At 39.1% G+C, this 22,778-nt stretch overlaps 1 protein-coding gene across 3 annotated transcripts in view; it reads left to right on the forward strand.

Annotated features, from left to right (window-relative positions):
* The first annotated feature begins 455 nt into the window (after positions 1–455).
* The window catches only part of ALG14 (ALG14 UDP-N-acetylglucosaminyltransferase subunit), a 105,387-nt gene continuing 83,064 nt past the window's right edge, over positions 456–22,778 (forward strand). For 2 of the 3 annotated variants that reach the window (XR_005010948.1, XM_036769257.1), the window contains exons 1-2: positions 456–774; positions 7,338–7,489. Coding sequence is in view for 2 of the 3 variants with exons in the window: in XM_036769257.1 (XP_036625152.1) it covers positions 639–774; positions 7,338–7,489 (288 nt within the window). In the remaining variant the exon portion in view is untranslated. The remainder of the gene's footprint in view (positions 775–7,337; positions 7,490–22,778) is intronic. The other variant, XM_036769258.1, reaches the window with a different exon arrangement.

The raw sequence follows: 22,778 nt of genomic DNA on the forward strand, positions 1-22,778 counted from the left end.
CACCCGCCCAGGCAAGTCAGTTTTGAAGAAAGGTAGGTGGGATATCCAAGGGATGAGAGCCCAGCATATGGAGCTCAGAAGGACAGGATCATTGCAACCCTGGAGCTAATTACCTAGGCCAGCCACAGAACCTGGCCTGGTAAGGGTAGCAGCCCGGGTTCATTCCTGGAGAGGTGGGACTGATTATTCCGACTACGAAAGGAAAGGAAGGAAATCCGGGCCCTAGCAGACGTAATGTGGACGTGACATTAAAGGTAGAGGGGCTGGGCGCGGCGCCCGCCCAGGGCAGAAGGTGGGGGGGGGCAATCAACGCCTGGTTCCAAAGGGAGGAGCGCGTCCCTGGAGGCGGAGACTACACAGGTAGCCGGGCTTGCACTTTCAAGTTTCCTGCAGTCGGAAGTCCCGCCCCCGGGCCAACAGCTGCGTGGGAAATGAGATAATGACGACATCCCATCATTCTCCGCCCTCCTTAGACCGGAGCGCCACCTCTCGAGCGAATAGACTGTCCAGGCAGCCGAGAACGCGACGGAAAGCGACGGGGCTGAGACATTTCGAGCTTCCTCGGCTCCCGTAGTTTTCGAACTTCTACCGCGGACTTCCCTTCCTGGTTGTGGCGCTCATGGACCCTCTCGGCTAGCATGAATTTCCTCCTCTGCTTGATCGCTGTGGGGGGTGTTGCCGCTCTCGTACTGCTGCGGCTGTGGCTGGTGCTTTGCTTCCGAAAAGGGGGGATACCGACTGCGTCCGTTAGAGTGCTGGTGGTGGCCGGGTCCGGTGAGTAGACTGAGGTCGTAGCTTTACCGGTCACATGACAGCCCCTCTCCCCCGGTTTCCCTTAGGACTACAAGCCCCAAAAGACAACGCGGTTTTGTAGTTTATCACTCACGCACACCCCCCCCCCCCCGCCCTCGCCTCGTTCTGCTTTGCTTGAAGCATTGCATGCTGGTCTATGTGGTTTTTGTGAATTACTGGCCCGGGTTGAGTCCACGTTAAACTGGAGGCTTGGGGCTCAGCGATGTTAATGATCCGAATGAATAAGATAATCTGTTTTAAAGCTAGAAAATTGATGCCCTCGCCCTCATTTTACAGATGAGGAAATTGAGACCCAGAGACATTAAGTGAACCGACCAGCGTCTTCCAGCCGGGACTTGAACTCAGGTTTCCCCAAGTCTAAAGTCCAGCCCTCTGTCCACTGTACTCCCAGTTACCTATGCTGGAGCTTTCTGGATTCCTCTTAATTTAATTCCACAAAAGCCCCAAACAAAAGAGAACGAGCATTTAGACGCCTTTCGTTGATTCTTTTGTGCTTTCCTCCTCCTGAGTTTCGTCCCCCCTTGCAGCTCACCTCCTTGCCTAGGACTTGGGGTCCTCGGACCGTAGATTTCGAGCTCGGAGGGACCGCATCCAATGCATTCCTTTTACAGATGAGGAAACCGAGGCCCAGAGAGGCTATGACCTGCTCTAGTACGTAGCAGAGCCAGGGTTCAGGGAAACTCGACACCGTGCCAGAGTCCCTCTCTCAGGAAATGGGTGGCCTCACTGGCTCTCTCTATAAATGTATAGGCATATAAATGTATACAAATATGTATGTATATGTACATAAATATGGAAATAAACATCTGTGTGTATAGACATACACACAATTCTAGCATGAAGTAGTGAGGCAAAGCCCTGGTCTGGGAGTTGGATAGAGGATTTCATAATACCACAGGTTACTAACACTTAGGGTCCCCCCCCCTCCCCCCAGGCATCTTTGTGTGTGTACACAGACATATAAATGCAAATATAGAATGAAGCTGCAAGCATTTATTAAGTGCCTAGTATGTGCCTCCATGTACTGGAGGCACAAAGATAAAAACAATCCCAGTTCGGAAGGAACTTTTCGTGGAGACTTTTATAAGTCATTTACTTATGGTTTTACATATACATGTTTATTTGTATATGTTTTGTATATGTATTTATATATTTAGGTACATATACACTTGTATTTACATTTTGTATGTTTCTATACATATACACTTATATAACACACATTTATGTTTCTATACCCATATATTTATTTTTATCCCTACACATTTGTCTTGATTTATATTTATATTCCTATAAATTTGCATTTATTTGTATCTCTGTACATTTATTTGTTTATATTTACATCCCTATACCTTTGTATTTATTTGTATCCCTATACATTTTTATTTATTTATATTTTTATCCTTATACATTTGTTTTTATTTGTGTCTCTATACATTTTTTATTTATATGCCTTTGCATTTTTACTTATTTATATGCCTGTATTTGTGAGTTCAAATCTGGCCTCAGGCACTTCCTAGCTGAATGATTCAGGTCACTTAACCCTGTTTGCCTTAGTTCTTCATCTGTAAAATGAACTGGAGAAGGAAATAGCAAACCACTCCAGTATCTCTGCCAAGAAAACCCCAAATGGGTTCAGACATGACTAAAAAATGACTTAAGAAAATATACTTATACGTTCATATTTATATTTAGATACCTATCCATTTATCCATTTATTTATATATTTGCTTACAGACTCTACATTTATATTTATATATCTATTTATATGCACATATATTTATATTTATTTGTATATGCATACATTTATATGCATTCATATTTGCATATACTTACGTAACACTTTAAGATTTGCAAATCACTTTTACATACTCTCCATTGATCTTCACAATAGTATTCTTACACTTAGGTTGAAATTAAGCTAATGTAAATATTTACAGTAAACCCAATCTAAGAGGCGTTTATTAAGCACATAACATCTCATTAAGATGAAAGGAATGGGAAAGGCTGTGGGAAGACAGAGCTGTGAATTGATTGGTCTGTCTATTCTGGAAAATAATCTGGGTGTCTTTTGACCCAGAGATTCCACTACTTTACTAATAACTAAAGAAGGCTAAAGAGAGAGAAGTCCCACTACTTTTTGTCGTATTAAAAAATTGTAAACAAAAGAGTGTCTGTCAGTTGGGAAACGGCTAAACATTTTGTGCTACATGAATGTCATGGACTATTGTGCTGTAAGAAATTACAGGTATGAGGAATTCATGGGAATTTGGGAAGACTTGCATGAACTGATGCATAATGAAATAAGCAGAAATAGAAATGGTTACACGGCGACTACAGTAAGATAAAGAAGAGCAACACCGGTAGTCGTCACCAGCATTCCAGCTAAATGCAGTGACCAGCCTTGGTTCCAGCAGACACATGATGGGACACATTTTTTCCCCTCTTGGTAGAGAGATTTGGGGACTGCAGCTGTGGAATGTTGTGTAGACCATCAAACACTCTTCCACCCTGGTCCAGGCCTTCATCGCCTCATGCTGCTGGTTGGTTTCCCTGCCTCTAGTCACTCCCCTCTTCCAGTCAGCTTTAACAGGGGTGGGGAACCTGCAGCCTCCAAGTCATATGTCGCCCTCTAGCTCCTCAAGTGCGGCTCTTTGAATCCAAAGTTCCCCAAGGCCACAGGTGGCCTTCTAGGTCCTCCTCAGGCATGGCCCTTCAAAGGCTTGAGGACCTAGAGGGCCACCTGTGGCCTTGAGGCTACAGGTTCCCCACCCCTGAAGCTCAGCTCTGTCCAGTGTACTGTCCTATTCATTCTACTCCGGTGGCACCGGTGGTTGTTTCCAGGATCAAATATGAAGTCCTCTGTTTGGCTTTTCACAACCTGAGCCTTTGCTATCTTTCCTCTCTTCTTCTACCCTGCTCCTCCAGTAACACTGGGTACAGTGACAGTGGCCTTTTGCTATTCCTTGAACAAGATACTCCATCTCTAACTGCTGGGCGTTTTCACTGACTGTCTCCTATACCTGGAATTCTCTCCTGACTCCTCTCTGCCTGCCTGCCTCCTTCAGGTCTCAGGTGTTCTGTGAGAACACGTTCCCAGTCCTTCCCTCTGATCCTGCCCCCAATTATCCTCTAAAAAGCTTGTTTGTACATAGTTGCTTGCACAGTGTTTCCCTCATTAGACTGAGGTCCTTGAGAGCAGGGACTGTTTTTTGTCTTTGAATCACCAACATTTAGCACAGTGCCAGGTACACAGTAGGTACTTAGTAAATGCTTGTTGTTTTAACTTGACAAGTGTGGAATGTTGTTTACGTTATTGTGCATATCCACTTAACTGTTTTTCTCTGTAATGGACGCTGGGGAAAGATATTGGGAAGTTTTTTATGCTAAAAAAAGACATTAATAAACCTTTTTTTTTAAGTAGAATAACAAAATACATGAATCTTTTCTACTCTTAACAGGGAAAGTCCAATGTAGGTAGATACAGAGCATTATGTCAGTAGATGGTCATCCAAAAAAACTGAGACGTGACGAATAACTCTGTGAGAGTTGGGTCTGCAAAATCTGGGGTTAGAAGAATAAAGGAAAATCAAATTGTTACATCTGGGTCCTGATTAGTGCAAATAATAAATCTCCTCAAGTGGTCATGTGTATTTGAATTTGCACTACTTGCAGCTGCAATTATGTAAAATGTGGTCCTTGGTTCTAGCCCAGGAGAAACACGCAATACAGATTTGAATAATGCAACCACTTCATGAGATTTCATTATTTAATCGCATTAATTGGGACCTGGCTGTATGTCCATTTAAGGTTTTCTTTAGGCATTATGGTGATAAAGTTCTGGAGGATTAACCCAACTCTCGAGGTAATGATGACACTCGAGCATAGCATGTATGGCAGTAGAATTTGTGGCTACAAAACCCTGAAAATGTAAACTGTTAATTAAATGCTTTGAAACTCAGTCATAAAACAAGGGCTTCCGTGGGCCAGGCACTGTGCAAAATACTTTACAAATATCATCTCACTTAATCTTCACAATAACCCTAGGTAGTAGGTGCTATTCCCATTTTTCATTTGAGGAAATCGAGGCAAACAGAAGTTAAGCGATGTGCCATGGGTCACATAGCTGGAGAGTATCTGAGGTAGAATTTGAACTCAGTTTTTCCTGACTCCAGGCCCACAGTCCCATCCACTGCACCACCAGCAGTATCTATAGAGGTAAAAAGGAGTTGTAGGATCTCTTCTAACTTCAAAGAGAAGATGAATATCCTTTCTTGTTATTAATATGTTTTTGCAGCTTACTATCTGAGTGTGTGACCTTGGAAAATCACACATCTTTTTCAGGGCCTCAGTGTCTGCGTAAGTCTTTAGAGAGAGAGAGAGAGACAGAAAGAGAGAGAGAACAAGAGAGACAGACAAAAAGAGACAGATTGTACCTCTAAGGCCCTTCTGAATTATTAAGCTGGGGTCAGTGGGTAGATTTGAGAGTATCCATAAATGCGTGGGGGAGGGGGGCTATGGCATCTTTATTTTTACTCATCTCTGTCTCAAAGTTAGCATTTCGTTTAGTTATTGAAAACTATTATTATTCTGAGAAGGGGTCTGTAGGCTTCACCAGATTGACAAAGGGATTTGTAACACAAAGTAAGAACCCCTGCTCTAATTCTATGATCTGACAGTTAATAATCTGTTACTCTTTTAAATAAAATGCATTTCTTTCTCTTTTTAACAGGGGAGGTACCATAATGTGGTTTGCATTTAATGTACTTCCCAATATGTATAAAGTATATTTAAATATATATATATATTAAGTAGAAATATATTATACATTTATTTATAAATATGTAAATAAACATGTATAAATAAATACTGTAAGAACCATAATAAAAAATTTAAAAACATGATCATTCAATAAATATGAACTAAATAAACACTTAGCACAGTGCCTGGCAGTGAGTAAGCACTTAAAAAAAGCCTGCTGACCCACTGACCGAATGAGCACTGTATGGCAGATAGGCATGTACTGTGCTAGGCTGAGGGGGGTGGGGGGCAGAGTACAAATGGGAAAAAAATCAAATAGTTCCTGTCCTGTTTCTTTTCACAAATGAGACTATGTGTACACAGATCACTACATGCAAGATAATTACCCAGTAATTGTGAGGATGAGTCACAAGCTTTTAGGAATGGGAGGGAAGGAATCAGGAGACATCTGATGTAGGAACTACTATTAATAAATAATTGTACACCCTTGTTAAGCATAAGGAGAGCATACATGGAAGGTTTCACCTACAAGTCAGATGGAAAGGCCCCATAGTCCTTAGGATACATTGGCAAAGCAGATGGAGATGTGTCTTTTAAAATGTCATTTTTTCTGATGACATCATGTCAGCTTCTGGTATTGAACAATTTGACAGTGCCAAGGATTTGGGCAAGAACTTCCTTTCCTAGGTCTTCGGGAATGGCAGTGGTGACACCTGCAGGAGTAATTGCCAGGCCCCATTGTCTCTCCACAGGGGTTGCTTCCCTGGGTCAGGTTGAGGGAGCTCTGCTGGAAACAGTAGTACCTGTGGTTTGGGAGATGCCGCTACTCCCAGGGTTCTTGGGCCTTTGTGCCCATTCAGTTGCTGTTGGTGAAGGCAAGGAAGGTGGGTGAATGCTTCCTTCAATGACAGCCATGAAGGGCAGGCTGAAAGCAAGGCCCATGGTCTAGGAGACATTGCTACCCCCATGGCTCTTGGGTTGAGGGTCCTCTGAGCTATCTCCATTGGGTTCCAAAGGGAGGTAACCATTTTATTCTCCCACCACCTTTCTCTTCCTCAGGATGTCCTGCTGTCTCAGTTAGACTGGCTTCCCTCCATAGATGGAAGTTGAGGATGCCTGGCCCCTTTCTCCACAGGAGTTCCTTCTCTGGATGGTGGCTGCAGGTGCTGGGCCAGAAGTAGGACTAGCTGCTGCCACTGATTGGATGGTGCATGAAGGCTGAGATCAGTCTTTCCATTCCTTACTTATTTCTTAGGAAGGAACTGTAATCCTCTATTTAAATACGGGGTGTTCCTAAAGTCTGGACACATAGGCAAAAATGCATATTTTCAAGAAATGAAAGAAATTTTCAACAACATTTTATTTAATTGTAATATTAACAAATAACATCTTCAATATGATTTCCATCAAATGTGATGCAAAGGTTAATGCTCTTTGCAAGATTCATGTGAACTCGATGCAGTAGCTCCACATTGCTGTCAATTTTAACACTTTCGCTCTTTATGTGTTCAATTAAGTGTGTTGCATCTGTGATTTTCGAGTATACCTCCTCCTTTAGCATACCCCAGAAAAAGAAGTCAAGGGGGCTAAGGTCTATTAATATTCCAAATATTTCAAAATATGCATTTTTTTTTCCTATGTGTCCAGACTTTAGGGACACCCTATATTTACTGTAAAATCAGATGGGCAAATAGGCCTACTGCTTGTCAGTTGTTGATTCACATTGTATATTTCTTAATCTCTATGATCTTCAATATGATTTTCAGGTGGGCACACCACAGAAATTCTGAGACTGCTTGGCAGCTTGTCCAAAGACTATAATCCAAGGCATTATGTCCTTGCTGATACTGATAAGATGAGTGCTGTTAAAATACGTTTGTTTGAAGAGAAGAGAGCTGAGAGAGACTCTGAATCCTTGGTAAGTTAGTCACTTTTCTAAGCTATATATGAGTTCCCATGGGGTTTAAATGCAGTTTATTGAATGCTAAGATAAGGGTAATTATGACAATTATTTTGAAATTTAATTTTGACCTCATTTAACTTTAGAAGGAATTTAGCAAAAATGTAACTCCAGAATTAAGTTCATGGATATACTTTTTTTTAATCTTGTAAACATTTCATTAATGTAAATAGAAGAAACTTTAAGTGAAAAAAGTTTTCTATCTAATGTCTAGAAATTATTCAGCTATTTTAAATCAAGTTGTTTTCAGTTGCCCTGAACTTGGGGTATTGCTGACTCTAGCAACATGGAAATTTATATGTATGGATTTACTTAGCTCTTCATTAAAATTCTTTGTTGATTTATTGTAATTTTGGGTTGTTTTTTAACTAATTCTTCTACCATGTTCCAAATTATATTTTTATTTGCATTGAAATTCATTTGTGTATGTTCATTTACATGTGTAATGTATACTATGCTACCACTTTTTAAATTAAATTATTTTGTAGGATCATAGATTCAGAGCTGAAAAGGACCTCAGAAGTCAATGTAACACCATTTTACAGCTTGAGAAAGTAAGGCCAGAGATTATGAGTGTCTTGCCCAAGGTCATACAGGGCTCAGTGGCAGAATCAGGGTATGAGCCCAGATCTTCTGACTCCAGAGCTGCCTCCTTAAAAATGAATATTGAACATCAGTACAACCCACAGAATTTATTTAGCGACTACATTTAAATGAATTTCTATTAATAAAGCATCCCACTGTGTTAGTGCCATCATGTTATAATGATCAGTTATTATGAAAGGCAGCATGGGGTAGTGGCATCTTCCACTTCCTGGCTGTGGGACCCTGGGGCATGTCCCTGCACGGCCCAGGACCCTGGACAGTTCTCTGAGCTCCCAGTGGCAAGGAGGGTGACCTTCTGCTTTCCTAGACCAATGAAATCACAGGCCTCATCCAAAATAAGTGGTCATCACACCTTTCCAGTCTCTCCCTTCAAGTGCCCATTGGCTTATACCAGAGATACTTGGTATATTTATTCTCTTTCCCTCTTTTTCATCTGGCTGTCGTTATCATGGCATCCATCCCACTGGGTCTGACTTTTTTTACTTTAACCTAGGGGTGGGGAGCCTATGGCCTTTAGGCTGCATGTGGCCTTTTAAATCCTTAGGTGCAGCCTTTATATAATTTTACATAAATTTTTACCATGAATTTACTGTAATTTTACTGTAAATGTACAGAAATTTGGATTTAGTCAAAAGGTCGCACTCAAGTATTTAGAAGGCCACATATGGCCTTAAGGCTGTAGCTTCCCTACCCCTGCTTTAACCCTTCTCCTGGAGTTACACAGTTAGGCTACTTGCCCCCCCCCCCCTTTTTTCTACAGAAAATGTTGCTATAAAAATCTTTGAACAAATAGACCTTTTTTTTTTTTTTTTGGTCTTTGATAGCATTGCCAGGGTATATTCCCAACAACAGAATTATTGGGTCATAGAGGTATAATTATCCCTTTATTGTTGACTGTATATTGTGGCATATCGCTCCCCCAAAGTGCTCTACAAGTTTGTAGTTCTACGAGGAATGAATGAATGTGCATATCTCCATGTTGCACCAGCACTGTATTTTGTTGCTTTTAATCACTTTTCCTAATTTAATGGTTATGGGGATACCCTCAAATTGTTTTAATTTGCAATTCTTTTATTGTTAGTAAACTTCAATATTTTTTCAAGTAAATAATAATGTGTACTTCTCTTTTTAAAACTGCCTTTTTATACTCCTAGGCCATTTATCCATTGTAGATTAGAACTTACCAACGTGACTTACTAGTAGTAGTTCCTTTTATATTTTAGGGGTTAGTTTTTGTCATATTTACCATCTAAGAGGCAGGTTGACATAGCAGATAGGCAGCAGGCCCCAAAGTCGGGAAGACTTGGGTTCTAGTCTGCCTTCTAACACAATCTTGGCTGTTGAACCCTGAGAAAGTCACTCTTTAAGACTATAAATTGCAGAGAAGATGCTGAGCTGTATTGGTATCATCTGGAAGTTCCTCTTATTTATAAAATGGATATATTAAGGGGCTTATATAGAATAGTACACAATCCAAATGAAATTTATATGGAAGAGAAAGGAGACAAGAATATTAATTGGCCAAGAGAAAAGCAGCTGAAGGTTGAAGATGGTCTTATACTTCCAGACTCTAAAACATTACAAAAAGATTACCAAATGGAATAAATTTTTGCCAAAAATTTTTCTCAGTATGTTATTTTTCTTTTGTTTCTTGTTGTGCAATTTAAAAAATTAATGTAGACAAGCATATTTGTTTTGTCTTCAATAATTCCTTCCATTGGTTGAATTGGAAAAATCTCTCTTCCACAATGGAGAGAAATATTTCATTCCATTTTTTTCTCTGTTTCTGTTAAATAATCCTTTCCCCAGTTTAAGACAATTTTTTTTCTAAAGCTTTCTTGAACAGTTATCTTTTATATACATTGGATTAGATGTCTGATCTGTTTTATTCCATTTATCTGCTTCTCTGTTTTTTTGCCCAGCCTCCAATAGTGTTGATAAATACTTAGACCTTTAAAAATAATAATTTTGTTTTTCACATTACAATCATTTTCCACTCATTCATTGTCTCTGGTAACATTTTGGTAGAGATGTGGATTTTTTAGATACAGTCACATGTAAATAATGATTTTTTTTGGTGTTAACCCCCTTTTAGTCCTGTTTTATTGCTAGAATTTCTAATAATATAGCAAATAAAACCAACAGGAAAAGGCATACTTTGCTTTGGATCTGATTTTAGTTGAAATGCTTACAGTATTTCTCCATTGAATGTTATGTTGGCAACTCTGTTATCTCTTTACAGCATAATGTGGCAATGTATGATGGATTAGGGAAAATATGAAACCATGATATATTAGAGCCTTGCTCTGACATTTACAAATTACGTGACCATGGGCAAAACATGTAATCTCCAAATTACACATCTGAAATATGTAGATAATAATACTTGTACTACCAAACTTACAGGTTTGTAAGAAGGTGGTACTTTGTAAATCTTAAAACTACATAAATGTGAGTTTTAAAAAGTATTGTTATAATGAGGCAGCACACAATTCCTTTCTGGTGTATTCATGGGAAGTACATGCCAAAACATATCTATAAATAAATCTGTTATCCTTTTACCAACAATAATTCATAGCTATCTTTTCCTTTGGGGATGATGAGGGTTAAAATTCTTTCCCCACTATATGTAAGCCAGATTGCTTCAGTTAAAAATAAAAATCGAAGATAAATATTTTTGCCTTTTAGAGAAAAAATAAGCCTTCCTTAAAAAAAAAAAAACCTGAAACAACTCTCCCTTCCTCCCTCCCCACATCATCGTGTTCCAGTTGAGTGTAGCCGTTGTTTTTGTCTGGTGGTTGGGATGAAGTATTCATGAACCGCAAGTGAAGATCGTCACCTTGGGGGTTTGCTCTTTGTTAAAATACTCTCTATAAAGACTCATTTTAAATTTGGATCCGGTAATGACCTGGGGTTCTAGTTGGGGTGCTGTTGGGTGGGATAGACCAAGAAATCAGTCCATGGTAGCATGGTAAGGACTGCAATAAGAGAGAGGTGCTTCAAAAGGAACAGATTAATTTCAGCAGAAGGGACTGGCCAAGATGGTGAACTGAGAGGAAACACTTGTAGCCCAGCTCCCCTGACCTCTACAAGACTTGGCCCTGACCACCTTGTGATTCAGCCCTCACCCCGCCAGTCTCAGAGACTGGAGGAGTTGCACGGCCTCTGTATGGTTGCTCTCATCATGATCCCTAGGAAGGAGATGTGAAACTCAGTCCCCAGGCCAAAGGCACTGTGTCTGGGTGATCACTTCATTCTAGACAGGGGAACTCAGACTCAAGACATGACCCCCAGGTGCAAAGGCCTGTAACTCTCATTGTTCTACTTTGGGAGAGGGGACCTTGGACTCGGCCCCATAAAAAACAGGTTTTATTTTGATGAAGAATAAAATAGGTAAATTGTTAGCTTCGACCAAAAAAAAAGGGGAATACCAAATTACCAGTTTCAAAAGTGAAAAAAGAATTCACATCAAATGGAGAAGAAGTAGAGGTGATTAGAAACTGGCTTGCCTAACTATGTGTCAACAAAACCAACAACTTAAAAGAAGTGGGTGAATATTTACAAAAATATATGAAATGCCCAATTTTACAGAACAAGAAATAAAGAATTTAAATAACCCAGTCTCAGAAAAAGAAATCAAATAAACCATAGATGAACTCCCAAAGGAAAAAGAAAACCCAGGATTAGATGGATTCACTTGTGAATTCTGTCAATCATTCAAAGAACAATCAATTAATTCCAACATTATATAAACTGTTTACAAAGATAGGAAAAGAAAGGATCCCACCAATTCTTTTGATGACACAGAGGTGATCTGGATAGCTGACCCAGGGAGAGTCAAAATAGAAAACAAAAGCTACAATTTTAAATAAAATATTAGAAAAGAGGCTAAACCAATATAAAAGATTATATAATTTTTATAAATCTTTCTTGACTATGACCAGTTTGGATTTATACCAGAAATTCAGGGTTGGTTTGATATTAGGAAAAATATCTCATTGAATATATTAATAACTAGGGCAGCAAAAATAATATGATTATGTCACTATACACAGAAAAGGGCTTTTGATAAAATGCAATACTCATTTTGTGTTGTTGTTGTGTTTGTCCTTCGTTTTCAAAGAGGACCATGACATCAGGGAAATGATGGCACGACTTGCAGTTGACTTCGATTTGAGTGAGGGAAGGCTGTGCAAGGTCACCAGCCTCACTTTCTCCTCCAGAACCATATGGATCCAGTGACCAGATATTCATCAGGATGACTGGAGACGGCCCAGGATGCATTAGGAGACCCTGGCCCTTTTAGGCTAAGGCCTTTTCATGTACTCACTTAGAGTGAGGTTAACACCCATTCAGTGAATAGGCCTCTTGAAGAAGTGAGTCAAGGGACGGCCCCTTTAGTTAGGAAAAAAAAAAAAACCAAACTGGGAGAGGAAGACCCTCAAGATTGCTGTTCCAAAGAGAAAGTTACCATTGACATTCACTCTAAGCCTGGAGGGCCCAAGATAAAGCCATTAAGTGGAGCTTGGGCAGGGACCTATTGTGGTCCAACCTATGAGCTTCAGAGTGAGCTGGGCTTAAGGTTAGCCTTTTAAGCTTTGTTGAGTACTTTATAAATATCCCTTCATTTTATCCTCACAACAACCCTGGGAGGTAGCTATTACTATTTTTCTCTTTTTACAGCCGAGGACATGGAAGCAAAATTTAAGTGATTTGCCTAAGTCACGCAGCTATCTGAAGCCTGATGAGAACTCTGGTTTTCCCGACTTCTGGTCCAGAACTCTAGCCATTGCACCACCTAGTTGCCTTTAAAACAAGAGAAACATAAGTATACGTGGATCTTTATTTAACGTGGTGAATAGTGTATATTTAAAACCCAGAGCCAGTATTTTATGTAATGAGGATAAACTAGAGTCCTTTCCAGTAAGATTAAGGATGAAACAAGGATAGTCATTTATTACCACTTCTGTTTGATATGATGCTGGAAGTTGTAGCTGTAGTAATAAGAAAAAGAAATTGAAACAGTAAGCATAAGCAAATAAAACAGGATTAACGCATTAGGCAGATAATGTGATGGTGTTCTTGGAAAACCATAAAACACCAACAAAATTTTTTGAAGAAAGTTCTAACTTCAACAAAGTGGCAGGACATGGAATCCACATAAATAAATCATCAGCATTTCTGTGTATTAGCCATGAAACCCAGCAGGAAGAGATAGAAAGGGAAATTCCACTCAAAAACTATAGAGCAAGACACACAGGCATCATACGAATGCAACTACAAAATACTTTATGGAAATAGAAATAGATCCAAGTAATTGGAGAAATATTAATTGCTTATGGGCAAGCCAATAAATAAAAATGGCAAAACAGCCTTAATTAATTTGCTTATTTAGTGCCATAACAATCAGATTTCTAAAGGAGAGTACTTTGTAGAACTAGAAAAAATAACAAAATTCATCTGGAGGAACAAAAAGGTCAAGCATCTCAAGGGAAATAAAAAGAATAAAGATGGAGACCTAGATATCAGACCTTAAACTATACTACAAAGCAGTAATCATCAAAAAACAATCTGATACTGATTGAAAAATAGACATCAATCCGTTGAACAGATTAGAGCTACTCCACACTGAAGCAAACCAACTTCCTAGTCTAATACAAAGACTCCAGCTACTGTGGTAAGGAACCAGTATTTGATGAAAGCTGGAAAATAGTCTGGTGGAAATTAAATTTAGACCAAAACTTCATATCATACACCAAAATAAATGCCAAATGAATATGTGACCTAGATCTAAAATGTCACATAAACAAGTTAGAGGAACAAGAAAAAAATTCTTTTAGATCTGTGGATAGAAGAGTTCACTGTCAAACGGTGGATAAAGAGGATCACACAAGAGGAAACAGCCAATTGTTTTTACACAAAATTAAAATGTTTTTGCATTAACCAATCTAATGCTGCTAAGATTATTATGGACACAGCTGGAAAAGCAGCTTTGCTGCAAGTTTTTCTGAAAAAGGTATAATGAACTGATTCAAATTTATAAGAAGAGTCATTCCTCAGTTGGTAAATGGACAAAAGAAATGAGTAAGCAGTTCTCAGAGGAATAAGCCAGCTCTCTATGGCCTAATGAAAAAAATTTCCAAAGCACTAATAACAAAAGAAATACAAATTAAAGCCTCATGCTTCTCAAACTGGTAACGTTGACCCAAAAAAAGTAAATGACAAATGTTGGAGTGGTTGCAAGAAAACAGGTATGTTAATGTACTATTGGTGGAATCATTTGGGTCCCAGCATTTTAGAAATCAGTTTGGAACTACTTTAAATATTAGCTTTTTTTTTTTTTTGGTAGAGAATTAGAAGCTAAGGGGGTGCCCATCAATTGGGAAATGGCTGGTCAAATTAATCCAGTCACTTTTCCCATACTACCTTCTTCAGGCAGTTTCGGTTTTCTCTATAAGCACATCTAGAATGTGTATGATGGTAGAGTTCTACTCACTCTCCTTCATGGTGAAAAGACTTGGTTGTAAAAATCTTAGTAGATCCTTTCCATCTTTCATTTGCTCTTGTTTTCATCCTTAAATGTTCTTGGGGGTGACATTACTTATTAAGGTCTCTTGCCAAGCTTTCTTTAAACTTTTTAATCTTTACTACTTGTCATTGTATTGTGGGACGATATTGCTCATAATTTTCTGCCATCCTTCTTCATATTACACAGTTAGGTCAGGCTTTCACAGATAACATTCCACAGTAGACCACATCTTTTTTTATACATATACATATATGTGTGTGTAGATATATAGAGATATATAGATAGATATGTATGTATGTATATTATATCAGATTGCTTGAAAGATATGACAACTGAAATAAGTTTATTCAGCCATCTGAAAATTAAAATTAAGCAAGGCATAAAACAGGAAACTTATACTTGCTGCAGGTGTTCAACAGTATCTTGGAGGAGACGCAATCTAGGGTTCAAGGCAAAGAAGGATTCTCTATAGATAAAGGTCACCTTATGCTTCTATTGGCATTTAACATTGTCTTGGTTTCGTAAAACTCTGGAACATTGCAGAGCCTCCTAAATGAGATTGCTAATCATTCAAAAGAGTTTGGCCTGACTATGCAAACAGGATATCAGGAGAACTCAAGGAAAGCCCCTGGCATTTTCATTGGATCCTATTAGAAATCCTAAAAGAGGACTCTAGAGGTATAGAGGGAATGCCTATATTGATAATATCAGACCCAACTGAGTATATTGTATACTGTCAAATTATGTTCAAGATTCTACATTTAAATGATATTTACAGTAACTGGGTATTATTTCATCTTATACACTCAAAAATTAATTTTAACTCATTCTTTTTCTCTTCTATTTTGTGTTCAAACTTCAATGTTTTCTATCAATTCTAGACCATTTTAGGTCTTAAATAACAAATAAAAATCTCCTTGATGATTTTTTTGAAATGACAACTGAGCCCAATATAACTTCCTAGTAATATATCATGTTACTGTGGGGTAATATGGGGCCCATGTCTAGTTATTTTTTAGTCTTCATTTCTTAAGATACTGTAAATGAATCAGAAAATTTGCTCCTTCCTGAACCATTAACAATAATGATGGTTTGTGTTTTTACAGTGCATTTCACTTAAGTATCTCACTTCAGAAATATTTTTACATTACTTTTTACAATGCCTTGGTGAGGAGCCAAGAATAACATTTTCAGCAAAGCGTTCTTTTAAAAAAAATATATATATATATATATACACAAAGCAAAATTTTCACAGAAACCTTAAGACAGAAATGACCAGCCATTAATCATTTATTTGAATTACACCAGTGCAAAGGAATGCTTTCTATAGTTTGACTCATAACTAAATTTGAATGATCAGTCTAGAGATTGCAAATTGCTTTGGTACTTAGCTTTTCAAAAATAACTAATTTAATAAACAAATTTAATATTTAAATACTATGTTCTACCAACGTATATCAGATTTAAATGCATATTAGGCTTCTTAGCCACATTTTATATCAGTAATATTGTTTTGTAAATTTAGATGACTGTTTTTAATTAGATCCTGAAAATTCTTTACCCTGAAATAAGTGGAGGCCAGTAACTTTCATTGCACTAGGTTCACAAAAGAAGTGTTTTAGCCAAATATGTATCCAGTGATTCATTTATTGTCCCTAGGATTTGTGATTTTATGTGATTTCATAAATCGAGAAAGATAAAAGAGAAATGGCTATACCATGCTATAAAACAAAGAAACAAAAAAGTGTGTTCTTCGACATCTTTGCTGTCTTTCCCTGAAGGCTTCAGATAATCTTCTAAGAGAAAGCAGGCTTCCTCTGGCTAGCTGCAATTGGGGCTAGACAAGAAAAAGGAGGCACCACAAAAATAGTCAGGAAGAATGGGTTTACTGTAAAATTATACATGTAAAGAAAATAATTTGAAATGCCAGCTAAAGAAAACAGAAACAATTTCCACTGGGATTAGGTCTAAAGTAAATAGTAAAATTTCCCGCTAAGGGAGCTGGAATCTGCATAGAGACATCTTCCAATGCAACTGCTCAATCAAACTGCATTATAGGAAAGAAAATGAAGCATGAAACAAAATCTCATTACTAAAGATTGTGATCACTTTCTGGACAAGAGTCAGGAGGAAAGTGCATACCTGCAAAGTATGCAAAGAAACGAGTTCACAACAATGAATGTGCTCATTTAAACAATAATAACCCTCACCACTCTGCAGTCCAGCCAAACTGGCTTTCTGAATCTCTGTGCCTCACGCAGGGCACTCCAACTCAGTGACTTTGCCCTGGCCCCACGTGCTCGAAATTCACTCTTTTTACCTTTGTCACAGAGTCTCCTTCCTTTAAGGGGCAGCATGAGCACTGTCTCTTGCGTGAAGCCTTTCCAGGTTCCTACGACTGCTAATATCCACCTTTTCAACCTACTTGTATGCTTGACAGTTACTGATGATCTCTTAATTGCCAGATGCAATATTTGGCAGTTATAAATAAATGATAAAGGTGATTTTTGAAATAAATAATAAATACAATGTTTTTCGCCTCAGTCCTCATCCTTCTTGATCTTCGTGCTGCTAATTTTAGCACTGCTGATCACCCTCTTCTCCTTGATACTCCCTTTTGTCTGAGTTTTTGTGGCACTGCTATCTCCTGGTTATTCTCCTGCCTATCTGACTCCTCCTTCTTAGTCTCCTTTGCTTGATCTTCATCCGGGTCATGCCCGGTAGCTAGGAGTATCTCCCAATCTCCATCCTGGGCCGTCTTCTTTTCTCCCTCTATAATTTCATTTGATCTCATCACTTATCATGGATTCAATTATCATCTCTAAGCTGACAATTCCCAGATCTACTTATCCAGCCCTCACCTCTCTCCTGACCTCCAGCCTTGCATCTCCGACTGCCTGTCAGACATCCTGTAGACATTTAAAATTTAATATTTCCAAAACTGAATTCATTATCTTCCCCCATCCCTCAAATTTCCTGTTATTTCCAGACTTCCCTGGTGGAGGGAACCACCATCTTCCCACTCCCCCAGGTTCTCAACCTAAATGGTATCCTTGGCTCCTCACTCTTTTTACCCTCCCATATCCAATCTGATGCCAGAGGCTGTCGATTTTACCTTTGTAACTTCCCTCAAATACACCCCCTTCTTTCCTCTGACACTACCACCCCGCAGGTGCAGTAGCCTGCTGGTGGGTCTACATGCCATAGATCTTGTCTCTGATCCATTGTCCACTCAGCTGCCAAAGTGATCTCCTTCAAATGCAGGACTGACCATCCTTCCATTCATTAAATTGAAGTGGCTCCCTATCGCTTCCAGAATCAAATATAAAATTCTCTGTTTGGTATTCAAAGTCCTTCGTAATCTGCGCCCCCCCCCCCCACCTTACCTTTCTTGTCTTCTTACACCACGCACCCCAAAGTATACACTGCAATCCAGTGATACTGGCCTCCTCATTATTCCTTGAACAAGACATTCCATCTCTAGACCAAGGGCATTTCCATTGGCTGTGCGCCATGGTTGGAATGCTCTTTCCCTCATCGCTGCCTCTTGGCTTCCCTGGCATCCTTCAAGTCTCAACTGAAATCTGACCTTTTCAGGATACCCTTCCCAGTCCTTAATTCTAGTGCCTTCCCTCTCTTAATTATTGCCTATTTATCTTTTATATATCATATACATGATAAATACATACACATGTGTATATATGTACATTTTGTTATATCACACACACACATATCTCGTTTGTATGTAATTATTTGCATGTTGTCTCCTTTATTAGATTGTGAGCTTCTGGAGGACAGAGATTGTCTTTTACTTTCTTTGTCTCTTCGGTGCTTAAGCCTAGTGCCTGGCGCTTAATTGACTGATTGACTGTCTCTATTATATATGCACTTATTATCTGTCCCATTAGAATGTAAACTTCTAGCAAGTGAAGGTTATTTCATTCTTCATACTTTTATCGCTAACATGTAGCACAATGCCTGGCACATTATAGGTGTTTAGTAAATACGTATTGATTAATATACTCTTCACCTCTTTGTATTCTGTGTTATTACTCTTTCCTTCTTTCTTTGCCATATCTGTCATATAGATGGACCAGATAGGAAACTTACTGTACAAAAATTTTATATTTGCTGAATAAAAAATGCCTTATGAATCCCAACATTTCAGGACACATATATCCTTGTGATTTTATTACATAAGGCAAAAGGTTAATAGCACAGGACATTCGTAATTGGCCTCTTTTCATTCCCAGGGTCCTGAATTAAATTTCCTAGCTTGGTACAATGATCCCTCAAAAAATGTGTACATTTGAACTTGTATGTTACTATTTAAGTAGCATTCTCTTGCCTTCTGGAAATTGGTTTTATACTGAACAGCATTCCCCTGACAAACGTCTGGGAGAAAGGTAAATAAAGTGCTGTGATGTCCAAGGAAGGAATGAATCGTTGTTAAAGCAGGGATCATGGGAAAATTCCTGGAAAATATTTTACTTGAGCTTTAAAGGATGCAATAGGAATTTGACAGGCAAATTATAGGACTGATGTGGAGGTGGTGGAGTAGAGCAAGTGTCATCCTAGGCCTAAGGATTGTCAGGCCCAAAGGCAGAAGAATGTAGCATCTATAGGGAATGGCCAGTAGTCGAAGGAAGAAACCTTCTGCAGTCAGGGATGCCCGTGGAGTATACAGAAAACAGTGAGTTGACCAGTTTTGGAGTTGTAAGAGTTAAATACGGAGGGGTTGGTAGGGGGAGATTGTGGGCAGCTTTGAATACCAGGCTAAAGGGTTTAGACTTTGTGTTGTAGTCAGTGGAGAAGAGTTTCTCACCACAGGGGTGATATGGACAGACCTATGTTTTAGGAAGATTGATATGACAGTGTATGATGGATTAGAGCAGGAAGAGACTGGAGCCTTGGGCGGTTTTCCAGTGGCCTCATCTTCCCTCTCTACCTTAAAAGGCCAATGAGAGCAGGAGCCATAAATTCTGCTTCCTCTATAACCTTTAACTGTTGTTCTTTGATACTGGAGACCAGGAAGGAGGTAGAAGAGTAAATCAGTGCCAACAGGCTGCTTCCACCAGCTTGATTCCGTCAAGCCAGAAGCAGGCCACAGTGGGACCAGCAGTGCTTTGTCATGCTGAGCAGCTTCTTCTAGAGCTGGGAGTTCTTCACTTTTATTTTATGTCCTGAACCCCTTCGGCAGTCTCGTGAAACCTTTGGGATTCTTCTTAGAATGTTTTTAAATAATTGAAAGAAATAACTAAATTTCAGTTAAGGGTTAGTAAAAATAAGGATGTACATTTTTTTCTCATCCAAGTTCACAGTGCTCTTGAAATCCATCCATGGACGTGAGGAACAAGACCCTAGACTCTTTTGCGATGTCTCTGGCATAATGGAGTCCCTCCTGGGAGGATGGAGGGTTCCCCCATTGACCCTTGCTTTCTACAACTGATCTTACTCCCCCAGTGTAGGTGCAGCTGTCACTAGGTTAAGTCCTTGCCAGGGACCTGCTTTATGTCTAAGGGAAAGCCTGTGGAGCAGTCAGATATGTTAGGGTGTAAACAACTCCATAATGAGTTCAGATGTAGAGAATAATGTGTAAGACGATGAGACTTAGTTCAATGCGAAGCTTTATTGCAAGCTGTGGAAAGAGGGAAAGGGAGACAGAAAAGGGGACCCAGTATTCTACAACTCAGGCATATACACTGACACGCAGTATAACTCATGTGAGGACAGCAGTACATTGGGGAGCACAGAGACATGGGTCCATTCAGAAAGGTGGTATTCCAAGGTGCACTTCTGAAAGTGAGGTTCTTGTACTATAACTTTAGGTGGTCCCCCTGAAGCTGACCAATTTGCATATCAGAAGTCAGGACAAAATATTATTTGGGGGTTTGTTATCAAAGAGAAAGACAAGTTATTGGTAGACAAAATATTATTTAGGGGACATGGCTATATTGAACTTAAAAAATATTATCAGTATTTTTCCATGAGTATATTTTATAAGCTTACAACTTCCCTTAATGAGATACTATCATGCAGGCCTCAAGACCATCAGACCTAATCTTATAACATAGACTATACATTTCTTCTGATTCCCTACAAGCTCTCAGATCTCTGCAAAAGAGAAATTGTGTTCCAGAGATAAATCAACTTCAGCTGTTTCCATGGTCTAGGACATGAAGAATCCAAAACAAGGTTAAAAAACAAAACAAAACACCCAAACCTAGGAACTGACGCTGATCCTGAGCTCACTGAGCACCCCTCCTCCACCTCCCACACTACTGGCAATAAACTACACTGGCAGAACCAAGGACACAAAATGGGCTTATATCAAAATTCATACATAAACCCTAGTCCTTCCTCCGTCTTTCCAGTGTTGTAGATAGCTGCAGATATTTGCTTCGGCCTTTACCAGCAGCTTTGTTACAGCACATCAGGAGCAAAAACCTGCTGGAGGCTGCAACCTGGAAGCACTGGCACAGCAAAACTCTGAACTTCTATTGTCAGGGAAAGCAGGCTCTGAACTGCTTGTGCAGGGCCAGAGAACTAAAGAACAGAGGGAGTGGGACCGATCACCATGACAGAACATTATACATGTGTGGAGTTATGCAGCACTCCAAACCTGAGGGAAAGGGCACAGCACTGCACTGGGGCTATTTCTGACCTCCCAAAAGTCAGTTAGGGCAGAGATGTAGTCTGTTGAACCATGAACTATCAATTGTGGGAGAAGGCTGAGACATTCTGAGATCCAGCCCCCAAAGAAACCACAATCTACAAAATAAAGGAAAATTATCTAACACTTGATGAGACAGAGGACCCAGTGGAATATGAGAACATGGAACCTCAACATGCTGTTCCTGAGTGATTTAAAAGAGAAATTGAAATTATGATAGAAGAATTTTTGTCTTGCACAGCAAAAATTATAAGCAGAATAGAAAAACTTCAATCTGTGCTGGCAAGCCTCGCCAAAGAAACAAAAGAGAAAACAATAGATTGGGAATGCAAATACATAGAGGTGAAGGATAATCTAGAAGAAGAGAAGCAAAAAACAAAAACGTTAAAAGAAAATATGCTCACTATACAAGCAAAACGTATGAATCTCAAAGATAACATGTAGAGACAACCTGAGGATCATAGGTCTCCCAGAAGAACATGAGGGGACCGAAAAACCTTAACACCATAATGAAGGAAATATTAGAAGAGAGCTGCCCAGACTTAAGCACAAAAGAGGAGATATTAAAAATTAGATATATTGGGAACAAAAACCCCATAGAAATGATAAAACTAAAAGCTGTTTTTGAAGACTAATAAAATCAATAAAAACCTTAGCTAATGTGATTAAAAAGAAGCAAGCAAAAAATCGATAAAATAGAAAATGAGCAAGGTGAAATCATCGCAAAAACCAGAAGGAATGAAAAGAATAATTAGGACATATTGTGCACAGTTAATGATAATAAAACTGTAAACACAAAAGAAATAGAGGAATGCCTTTAAAAATATAAAATACCCAAACTAACAGAAGACCAGATAGAGTTCTTAAATCACCCAGTTTCAGAAAAGGAAGTTGAATTCGCTGTAAAGAAACTACCAAAGGAAAAACTCTTGGATCTGATGAATTCACTGGAGAATTCTCTCAAAACTTTTAAAGAGCAGTTAGCACCCATAATTCCCAATTTGTTCTCAAAGATTGAGAAGGAAAACAAAATCCTTTCATGAGACAAATATAATCTGATACCTAAACTAGGGAAAGACTAAACACAGAAAGAATACTATAAATCAGTACCATCGATGAAGTAAATGTGCTAAATCTGGCAGTCTAGCAGAAGTGTGAGCAATTTAAGTCTGTAAGTGTTGATTTTGAAAAGAAATTGGTTGAGTAGAACAAAGCTTAGGGAGGTAAGTCACAAGTCTGGAACTGTGGGCCAAACAGCTATGTCCAACAGGCCAACAAAAAGCTGGTTTAAGAGAGGAGGAGTCAGTGGAGTCGGCCAAGCCAAATTGTCTGCTCACCCCTTCCTTGTTTGTGCGTCGGATCATTGGCCTTTTCACCTGACGTGACAACATAACAGTAGTTCACATTTACTGTGCTTTACAACGGTCCAGTGAGGAAAA

This window comes from Trichosurus vulpecula, chromosome 7 (assembly GCF_011100635.1).
Source record: "Trichosurus vulpecula isolate mTriVul1 chromosome 7, mTriVul1.pri, whole genome shotgun sequence".
Lineage (NCBI taxonomy): Eukaryota > Metazoa > Chordata > Mammalia > Diprotodontia > Phalangeridae > Trichosurus > Trichosurus vulpecula.